An 11,227-nucleotide genomic window follows, 5' to 3' on the forward strand; every position below is an offset into this window, starting at 1 on the left:
GTTGCCCAGGCAGGTCTCGAACCCGCAGACTCAGGCAATCCATTCACCTCAGCCTCCCAAGGCGTGGGATTACAGGCCGAGCCATCGAGCCCGGCTGAGCATTTTCTTTCATAGCACTCCTATTTTATGACACCCTTTGTTTAATTATCTGACTTTCCTAATGGCGTGTCAACTCCATAAGGCAACAGAAGTCATGTCTGCCTTATTCACTGCTATAATCCCCACTTCCAAAAGAGTGCCTAGCATAGAGCGTATGCTCCACAAGTGCTCGGGGAATGAAAAAAGAACGCACAAGACTATCAGGTCTAAGCTACGAGCAAGAGTTTGCTAGAGTTTGAAAAGCTAAAAGAAAGGGTCAAAGTGGCAAAGTAAAAATGGGAAACTTGAGATCTAGCCCCAGTCTGACTCTGTGGTTTTTTCCATGTGGAAATGGACAATACTGCTCTACTTTTCATACTCTTTTAAGAATATCATGTAAAAGAGAGGGGTATATTTAGGACAACATCTAAGCTAGAGATGCTGGTAATATATTGTCATACTTGCTTAAGCTGCTGGTGGAGTGCAGAATCTATCAACATTTTAAATGTATATAAACTTGACCTGGAAATTTCAAGTCTAGGAATATATCCTATAGAAATTCTCATGTGAAGGCTGGGCCCAGTGGCTCATGCCTGTAATCCCAGCACTTCAATAGGAAGAGGTGGGAGGATCTCTTGAAGCCAGGTGTTCAAGACCAGCCTGGGCAACACAGGAAGCCCCTATTTCTAAAAAATTTTTTAAATGAGCTGGGCGTGGTGACATATGTCTGTAGTCCCAGCTACTTGGAAGGCTGACGTGGGAAGATTGCTTAAGCCCAGGAGGCCAAGGCTGCAGTAAACTGTAATTGTACCACTGCAGTGGAGCCTGAATGACAGAGTGCACCCTGTCTCTAGAACACGATAAAAATATATTAAAAAAAAATTTTCTTGTGACTGCACAAAAACATACGCTCAAGGACAGTCAATAAAGCAATGCTTCAAAAAAACAATGGGAGGCACTAGTTAAATAAATTATGGTACATCCATGTGATATCTAATGGCTAGGCATTCACTAAAAAAAAAAAAAAAAAGAGCCAGGCTCGGTGGCTCAGTCTGTAATCCCAGCGCTTTGGGAGGCTGAGGTGAGTGGATTGCCTGAGCCCCTAGGTTCGAGACCCGCCTGGGCAACTTGGTGAGACCTCATCTCTACAATAAATCAAAATTTAGCTGGGCGTGGTAGCGCATGCCTGTAGTTCCAGCTACTTGGAAGGCTGAGGCGGAAGGATCGCCGGAGCCAGCAGGTCGAGGCTGCGGTGGCCGGGACGGTGCCACTGCACTCCAGTCTGAGTGACAGAGTGAGACTCCAACTCAAAAAAAAAAAAGACAGTTTTATATAAGACATGAAGAGATATCCATGATACAGTAAGTGAAAAAAAGGAAACTACTTAACAATATTTTAAATCTGATATCACTTTTATAAATGCCAAAACAAGATTTTGTGTAAATAAGTTATATTTACACAAATATACATTTACAAAAATCTGAACAAATTCACATCAAACTCTTTAACAGGGTTACCTTTGGAACAAAGGATTGGGAGGAAGTGAGGGAACTTTTACTTTATTTACTTTTACGTGGTTTGAAATGTTTACACATATGCTGCTTTACTTTTGTAACCAAAAGGAGAAGGCAATAAAAACAAGTCTTCTCAAACTTCTATCCAACTAACCACACAGCCAACAGGCTGTGCTCTGAGAGAGGATGAGTCAGAAGACCTCATAGTAGCCTGGAGATGCCACGGTGATCAAGTGCACTCTGACTTGGCATGGCGATACTTCAAAGGCAGAGGCATCTATGAGGATAGTGGATCAATCTTACACTCCAGAAACTCAGAATGAGACTCTCTTACATAGTGGTGAGTGGTGAAGTCCTATAGTTCAGGAATTTTCTGGAGACATTTATTTGTTTAAAGGAAAAAGAAAGACAAGAATCACCTGCCACCTCTACGGGGATGCAGATGTCCTAACCTCTGAGAAACACCTAGCCAAATTTGAACACTTTAAAGGGTGACATGAAAATTACTCCCTTTTCAGCTATACTGACATGCATGTTTCTGTTTCAGAGTCCCTGTGTTTGGTAAATTACTTGTTCAAAAGCTGTGAATATGCAAATCAAATTTAACTAAACCAAAGAAGAATAGATAACTTGTAAGCATTATTCAATTTCACTACTTTATATAGGAGTATCTAGTCCCTAAAACTACTTAGAAGAGATCTATTTTAGAATTAAAAACATAAGCCGGGCTTGGTGGCTCAGCCTATAATCCCGCACCTTTGGGAGGTTGAGGTGAGTGGATTGCCTGAGCCCGCGGGTTCGAGACCCACCTGGACAGTGAGACCTCATCTCTACAATAAATCAAAAAATTAGCCGGGCGTAGTAGCGCACGCATGTAATTCCGGCTACTCGGAAGGCTGAGGCGGAAGGATCGCCGGAGCCCAGCAGGCGAGGCTGCGGTGGCCGGGAGCAGCCACTGCACTCCAGTCTGGGCGACAGAGTGAGACTCCAACTCAAAAAAAAAAAAAAAAAGCATTAAAAATACAGAAATGAAGAAAACATGGCCAATTTCCTTTACAATCCTGGAGGAAGGCTTTTTCTAACTATGACTCAAAATCCAGAAGCCATAAAAGAAATTATTAATTCAATTATATAAAATAAAAAACAAAACCAAAAACAATCTGCAAGTCAAAAACAGAAGACAGATAAGGAACTTTCCAGTGGGCAAATCAGGCTGCTCACATCTGATCCCGCTAATCTCTAGAAGAGGAATGACCACACAAGGCAACAGGAGGAATACACACCACCTATGAAGTCTTATTCCCAAAAGAGCAGACCTGAAATTGTCAAGCCTCTAGATTGAACTAGTAGTTTATAAGAAACATGGGTGATAGAGAAACACATTAACTACATCAAGGAGATGCAATCAGTGAAAAATCTAGAATGTGGGTTACTCCACAGGACAAACAATCCAATTTCTTCAACAAAATAAATGGCAAAGTGAGGGAGTGTTTGTGAAAAGATACTTAAAGCCGGGCTCGGTGGCTCAGCCTGTAATCCCGTGCCTTTGGGAGGCTGAGGTGAGTGGATTGTGGGTTTGAGACCTGCCTGGGCAACTTGGCAAGACCTCATCTCTATAATAAATCAAAAAAATTAGCCCGGTGTGGTAGCGTGCGCCTGTAGTTCCAACTACTTGGAAGGTTGAGGCGGAAGGATCGCCGGAGCCCAGCAGGTTGAGGCTGCGGTGGCCGGGAGCGGCCACTGCACTCCAGTCTGGGCAACAGAGTGAGACTCCAACTCAAAAAAAAAGAAAAGATACTTAAGAGTCATATCTACCAAAATTACAAATGTACTGTCCCTTTGACCCAGTGATTCCACCTCTGGGAATTCTAAGACCCACCTGGCACATGTATGAAATTAAGCAGGCACAGCACCATTCCTAGCGGCACTACTGGTCAACAGCAAAAAACTGGAAGCAACCCAAGGATCCATATGCACCAACTGGCTGAATAAATTATGGTGCAGTCACACAGTAGAATACATGCAGTCATAAAAAGAACAAGAAATCTTTTTGTACTAATATAGAAGGTCACCAGGATAATGTTTAATCAAAAAAACAAGGTATAAATCAATGGATACGATATGCTACGTTTCCGTAAGAAAGGAGAGAAAAAAGAACTTATGTTCATATTTCATTGTTTGCATAAAATCCACTGGAAGATATGAGGGATACCAATAAAAGTGGTTACCTATAAGATGAAGGGGTGAAGTGAGTAGGAAACTGAGTGGAAGGGGAAAAGAGTGAGTGCAAGAGCTCCTAATGTATACTATTTTCATGTGACTTTATTACCTATTCAGTACATATATAAAAGAACTGGTGGGTATCATCTACTGTATCAATTTAATTATTTGCATAACAACCTGATAATTTAATGATAAATGGCTCATGAAGATGAATTAGATAGATGGGGGAAAATATTCTGGCATTAGTTCTAGGAGTACCTTGTGACTCTCAAATATTCCTTTGGACTCCAGCATGAACTAGCACCTACCTCCATGAAAAAGATATCTCCATTTGTGTCTGTCCCTGCATGTACCACAAACGTCTGCTTCTTCATGTGCCGGCTGCCACTGGACCGGATAGAGATATCACGTCCATTCTGATGAAAAAGAGATTTTTAGGGACATTCACACATTCCTCTTACAGAGGGCTCTTGGCCAAAAATCCCTCATTCAGTAATTAAATTGATATCAGCTTCCTTAGCACAGGCTCATTTGCTGGCCAACGCCCACCAGACATTTTGGTCTCAGGACCACTAAGCCTCTTAAAAATTACTGAAGATCCCAAGGAGCTTTTGTTTATGTGAGTTATATTTATAGATATTTAATACACTGGGAATTAAAACTGAAATTTCTTAAATGCTTATTAATTCATTTAAAAACAATCCCTATTAATAACCCACTACATGGTAATATAAACATTTTTGGAAAATAACAATGTTTTCCAAAACAAAATAAAATGAAGAGTGGCACTGTTTTGCATTTTTGCAAACCTCTTTAATGTTTGGCTTAATACAAAATAGTTGCATCCTCATATCTGCTTCTGCAATCAATCTGTTACAATATGTTGCTTTGGTTGAGGTATAGGAAGAAAACCTGACCTCACAGATATGTGCTTGGAAAAGGGCGTAGGAATTTTTTTTTTTTGAGTTAGAGTCAGCCTGTTGCCCAGGCTAGAGTGCAGTGGCATGCTCATGGCCACCCCAGTATCGACCTGCTGGACTCCAGCGATACTTCTCCCTCAGCCTTCCAAGGAGCTGGAACTACAGGCATGCACTATCACGCCTAGCTAATTTGTCTGATTTATTGTAGAGACAAGGTCTCGTCAAGTTGCCCGGGCTGGTCTTGAACCCACGGGCTCAGGCAATCCTCTTGCTTTGGCCTCCCAAAATGCTGGGATTATAGGTTTGAGCCACTGTGCCCAGCTGGGAGTAGGATATTAATAGACTTTTCAGATAAATATGTATATTTTTCTTTGACACTATAGTAGAACTTGAGAAGTAAGAGTTCCATAAAGTTAGTTTCAATGAAGAATCTGAAAATATATCAATGAACATTTTATACTGTTACATTAAAATCCATTAATCTACTTTACATTTTGAGTGACTCTTTCACCCATACTTGAATTTGTAACATCATACATTGGTATTTGGAAAATACTGGTTCAATGAGTTACGCAGTTCCTCCAAATTTCATTATATACTTCATTATACAATATTTTAAAAATCACCACCAATCTCATTAGAAAGGTCTTAAAATATTGGAAAGCTTCAAGCTCAAAGTCTTCCAAATTTCTCCTTTTCACTTAAAAGCTGAATCTTATCATTGGAAACAAATACTGTCAGTTGTTTTTCTTGGAGGAACAGGCTCACTTTGTTAATTTTAGAGAAAACGTCTATCAAATACTAAGCTCCGAAAAACCACAGGTTTTTTTTTTTGTTTTAAGAAAGAGGGATTTATTGAGAAGACAGAAAAGCTCTCACAGTGGGAGGGGACCCAAAGGGGTTGCCTGAATAACCACAGTTTGATAGTCATTCTTTCAAGTAAAAACGATGTTCCGTGAGCAAAGCTACTAGCTCACCTTGTAACCCAAACAGTGGTAAATTGCTTTTCCTTAAAACAATTATACCTGGGTTTGCAGAGGAACTGCTTTATGCATACTTCCCATTTTGTTGCAGAGAATTTTAAAAAGATGTATAATCAATTATTGACACTTAATAAAAGTAATAGTTCTTCATTCCTCATCAAGGACATTCATAAGTGAAACTGGCTTTATTTTTAAACTGAGAGTGCATGGCAGCGAGGAATATAATGGCAGCTGGACAGCTTTGTTTGTGTTAAGGTACCAGCAGTCTACCCACAACTGCTTTTGTAACATCAGTACAAATGAACCCAGTGAAAAAGGCAAGTCACACTTTAGTAGGTCTTGAACTCCTGGCCTCAAATGATCCTCCCACCTTGGCTTCCCAGAGTGCTGGCATCACAGGCATGAGCCACAGTGCCCAGCTCCCCATTTTCAAAACTAGGGGTGAACTTGACTGCACAAAGACACAAGCCAAGAAATGACCCATGGGGAAGCCTCTGCGTTAAGCCAGAAGGCCCATGCCAGGGAGGCGAACAAGTGCAGCGAAAGGGGAGCCTCAGGGATGGCCAGATGTGCTTACCAGGTTTGCCAGCTGATCAAGAACCTCATTGATTTGCTGGCTGTACACAAGCCCAATGTGAGACTTTCCCATTAGGCGCCTCACCTTCTTCCGGATATCGTTCTTATTTACCTGAAAAGTCAAAACAGGCATCTTAATGAGGGATCTGCTTTTCTCTCAACTGCAGAACCATATCACTGAATATGGGAGAAAACCTCCAACTGTATATTCTGCCGACATGCTAGGAAGAAAAGCCCTGGCTCTGCCTCTCGTCAGCTTCTGCAGAAAAGTGACGCTCAGAGCAGTGCTGGCTCAAGAGGTCCACTTCCTCCCTACCCCCCAACAATACCACAGCATTTGCCCCAAGAGAGGCTCTGAAAACCCCCAGGGCTCCTCAGAGTGTAATTCAGAAGCAGTGACTTGACTGGCAGCATGGGGACACAGCTGGAGCTGAAACAGCCTCCAAAGGTTAAGGATCATTAGTCTTTGCTAACCAGAGTCCACTGGTACCCTGGAATTCAGCAGAGTAGAGTAACTTATATCAGAAAAGAAAGTCGACCAAGGGGGGCTGTGGAGCACTCTCTGCATGTGAGCAACCGATCCCTTCCCATTTAGGGAGGACAGGAGAACACCAGGGAATTCTCAAAGCAACTCTCTTCTATCTGCCAGCCTAGACATGTGCTCTCCTCTCAGAGCAGGACTCCATTTGGTAACATAATTCTTCCACAGCTGTAAAAACCAGTACAACCAAATCTAACCAGAACCTGGCATTATTTCGTTAATGGGTGACTCTTTTTACAGCTATAGAAAATTCTGTACGAACTGTGCTAAAAAGTGAATTCTGAGCATCCTTCCTATGGTTTTGGAACATACTACTGTAAAAAATAAAATTTAATTTGTTGCATTCTGTGGGGAATTCCGTTGGCATCCTAAAACTACCTAGCAAAGGGAGCCCACACATAAAATTCAAGATCAACAAGTAGTATGGAATCATCAGTTACCTACACAACATTTCTTAGCAAACAGCCTGGCAGCTTCAGATAAGTGGATCATGTGTAACCTGGCAGAAAGTTCTTGGACTTGCAATCAGAAAGAGAGCTGTAGTAAGATGCTTTGACAGCTTCCCCACTACCCCAGAATTTAGGCGCTGGGAACCAGCCTTGCCCTTCCAGCATCAGCAGTAGCTGGATAAAGCAAAACTGACATCACCTTCACCAGCAGCATGTAGGAGACGAGGTTGTGTAAAAGCGTGGCCAGCAAGCGATCTTCATCATCCTCCAGGCGCTTCCGGTCATGTTCACCCAGGGATAGGTACCTACGCAGAAGACCAGGTACAAGTCACCCTCAGGTGGGCGGCCACAGAATTAACTGAAAAGAAGCTGAATTTGCATATTCCCAAGGGGTTCCTAAGCCCCATACCTGTCAATCATCTCCTGGGGACCCTGGTCCATACCCATCCCTTCTCTCTCCAACATCACAGCATCTAAGAACGCATCTTCCCAGAACTGCATTTGGTCCCATAGAGTAGAACGTTCTTTGCCTGTGCAGAATAAGGGGTTTTTAAGGGGTGTATGTAGCATATAAAGAATGCACCTGCCAAATGAAAATAAAGAGTAGGCAAAGGGAGTCATTACAAATTCCAGGGCAAAGGAAGCACAACTTCTCTACCCCATAGCTAACATTTCCAGCCACCAGCCCCAGACGCCTCCAAGTAAGGCCCAGCCCCTCCCAAGGAGGAAGGATGAATACAGCACACAAAGAAATGTGGTTACTTATAGAAAAGGTCTCCATAGCAGCATCCTCTAACTGGTCCCACATCGATCCTTTGTCCCTTCCTGCCAATTTGTGAGCAGGAAGGAGCATGGTAGCAAGAAAGGAAAGAAAGGAAGACAGAAAGACAGATGCTGTTGATTAATACCAAATTCCAATCTTGTCTAGTTTTCACCCACTGCTTGTTCCAGACCCGGTAAGTCATTTGCTTCCAAATGTCAGCATTGAGATCAGCAAAAAGCAAAGCAACTACTTGTTCTTCAGTGCTACCTTCTCCCTTGGCTGAGCCCAGCTTTCTTCCCATGCAATGGGCCTTCCCAGTCTGTTTCTCACCTAGGAGGCCCTCGTAGAGATAGACTCGCTGGCTTACATCTTCGGAAGAACGAACTGGGCTGCCTGCCAGCTTCTCCCTTACGCTTGGCTTCAAGCTGTGGGCTTTACCCTAGAGAGACGAGGTGATAGGTCAACTGCTAGAGGCACCGATGAATAGGGGCAAAGTAAACCATGCATGTCACTAAGAGACTTTCACACCACCACTGTCCATAAGCAACACAAACTCTAGTACACTGCTTCTGCTAGTCCCCTTGCCTCTAGGATCTGATCAAGTCAACCTGAGAATCCTGACTTCTGTTACTGCCTCTTAAACAATGTGATCAGGTTTTCTTTTTTTTTTTTGAGTTGGAGTCTTACTCCATTGCCCAGGCTGGAGTGCAGAGGCACACAGGCTCACGGCCACCCCAGCGCTGACCTGCTGGGCTCCAGCGATCCTTCCACCTCAGCCTTCCAAGTGGCCAGAACTATGCATGCACGCTACCACACCTGGCTACATTTGATTTATTGTAGAGACGAGATCTCGTCAAGTTGCCTGGGCTAGTCTCTAACCTGCAGGCTCAGGCAATCCACTTGCCTCAGCCTCCCAAAGTACTGGAATTACAGGTTGAACCACCGAGCCTGGCTGTGATCAGGTTTTCATCATGACTTGTCTTTATGCCTCAGTCTCTATAAGACTATTTTCTCCTTTAAAAAAATCAGGCTATCAGCCGGGCTCGGTGGCTCAGCCTGTAATCCCGCGCCTTTGGGAGGCTGAGGTGAGTGGATTGCCTGAGCCTGCGGGTTGAGACCTGCCTGGGCAGGCGAGACCTCATCTCTACAATAAAATCAAAAAATGAGCCGGGCGTGGTAGCACGCACCTGTAATTCCGGCTACTTGGAAGGCTGAAGTGGAAGGATCGCCGGAGCCCAGCAGGCAAGGCTGTGGTGGCCGGGAGCGGCCACTGCACTCCAGTCTGGGCGACAGAGTGAGACTCCAACTCAAAAAACCCCAAAAAAACAAAAAACAATAAAAATGAACAACAAAAAAGTAAAAATTAAAATTAAAAAACCAGGTTAATTCTCTCTTTTTGAATGTATTTTTAGCGCCGGGCGCAGTGGCTCACACTTATAATTCTCAGCCTAGGCGACAGAGTGAGACTCCAACTCAAATAAAATAAAAAATAAAAATAAATGAAAAATGTATTTTTGTTATTTAAAATTTTTAGTATTTTTTATATTTTAGTCATATGTTGCTTGATGAATAAAAATTTGTATCTGTGACATCTTATTCAGGCTAATTCTCTGTATAGCAACTTAACAGTAGAAAGAACACAGGGTTTGAAGTCAACGTTCAGATCCCTGTCTCTTATTAACTGTGTGGCCTTAGGCACAAAACTTAGCTTCTCTGGGCCTCATTTTCTTCATCTGTAAAAGGAAGACTGCAACACCGACCTCAGGACAAGGATTAACTTTGGAAATACATATAAAGCACTTAATGGGGCCTGACTCATGGCTGGCAGCTAATAAATGTTCATTTCCTCTTTCCTATCATCTCTCACTGCCCATGGGAAATATCACTAACTTTAACTGCCACTTCTGCAACATTAGACTTTCTATTCATTGAAAAATCTTCAACTAGGGTAAGAAGTAAGCAATATCATGCCACTTCACAACACATGGAACAGAATAAGCAGAGAAGGAACTGATCAAAGGTTATTAGGTAAGACTAATTAGCATGACTAAATGCCAGTCTCTTGGTTCACAGCCCAATACTCTGTTCAATGAACCATATGCACTTAATTTATTTCTTGTGAAAACAGCCTTTTTTGAGCCAAGAAATTTAGGTCTCTACTCTCAGCAATTCAACTGTACAAAGAGCCCTTGCCCACCAGTACAGGATAAGTATGAATTTGTCCCAGGAAGGTGCCAGGAAAGGTAGCACCCAGCTGAATGGCTTCTTGCAAGACCAATAGCCCATCTTACTTATCTTAACACCCAGAAAGGAAGCACATTGGAATAACTGTAAATACTTTTAATAAAACAGCCTATTTAGAGAAGTGATGTCAGGAAGATAGTCAACTAGAAGCCCCTAGTACAAAGATAGCCAGAAGAATTAAACAACTACATTCTAACAAAAATAATTGAGGGAGAATGCCATAGTGCATCAGAGGAGTAACAGAAACCCTGGTGAGCACAGAAACGCACAATAGCCACAAAGAGAACAAAAGAAAACACCCCACACCCCAACTGGGATCAGTTGGGAACAAGGTGGAACTTCTCCCTAGAGCAAGGAAGCAAGCCGGAAGATCCCAGAAACCACCATCAACACTTGGACACCTACAGACCTTACCACTGGGTCCCCTGAAACCCTTACAGGCACTAAGCCCAGCTGAAGGACTGTCTAGAGTCCATATAGCTTGACACTGTGCCCTGCCCCCTGTGGCCCATGCAGCTACTGTGCTATGCCATCTTGGAATGGGAACTATGGCTGGAATGTGTTTTGCTCCAGGACAAGCAACCACCGGTCTCCTTCAACCCTGACGCTAAGCTACCATCAAACAGCACTAGCCTAATCACTGACATACTTAGCCAAGTTGTGAGCAGCTGTTATACCTTTCTCCTTGCGGCCAAGCAGAGATGGAACCACTCTACCTAATTCTCCCTTCTACCTTCTGGGGCCAGAGCTGAAGTAGTTCCCTATCTACCGGGAAAATAATCTCTTGACCACTCAGAGCAGTCATGCCTCTCTGATACCTAAGTTGCAGGAGCACCTTGCATCCCAGAAAATGATGCCTTGGCCACCCAGGGCAGTCATGCACCTCAGTACCTAAGCCGAAGCGGCATTCTGCATCCCAGGGAAACAGTGCCTGGG

General features: G+C 43.2%; 1 protein-coding gene across 9 annotated transcripts in view; it reads right to left on the minus strand.

The window, feature by feature from the left end:
• The window catches only part of MADD (MAP kinase activating death domain), a 54,686-nt gene that overhangs the window by 6,047 nt on the left and 37,412 nt on the right, over positions 1 to 11,227 (minus strand). For 7 of the 9 annotated variants that reach the window (XM_021712755.1, XM_021712753.1, XM_021712752.1 and 4 more), the window contains 5 exons: positions 8,378 to 8,486; positions 7,694 to 7,814; positions 7,484 to 7,589; positions 6,296 to 6,406; positions 4,124 to 4,231 (listed from right to left, as the gene is read on the minus strand). In XM_021712755.1, the coding sequence (XP_021568430.1) occupies positions 4,124 to 4,231; positions 6,296 to 6,406; positions 7,484 to 7,589; positions 7,694 to 7,814; positions 8,378 to 8,486 (555 nt within the window). Of the gene's footprint in view, positions 1 to 4,123; positions 4,232 to 6,295; positions 6,407 to 7,483; positions 7,590 to 7,693; positions 7,815 to 8,046; positions 8,110 to 8,377; positions 8,487 to 11,227 lie in introns of all 9 variants that reach the window. The other 2 variants (XM_021712747.1, XM_021712748.1) reach the window with 1 other exon arrangement.

The sequence above is a fragment of the Carlito syrichta genome, unplaced genomic scaffold (genome assembly GCF_000164805.1).
Source record: "Carlito syrichta isolate Samal-C Ts95f unplaced genomic scaffold, Tarsius_syrichta-2.0.1 Scaffold303640, whole genome shotgun sequence".
NCBI lineage: Eukaryota > Metazoa > Chordata > Mammalia > Primates > Tarsiidae > Carlito > Carlito syrichta.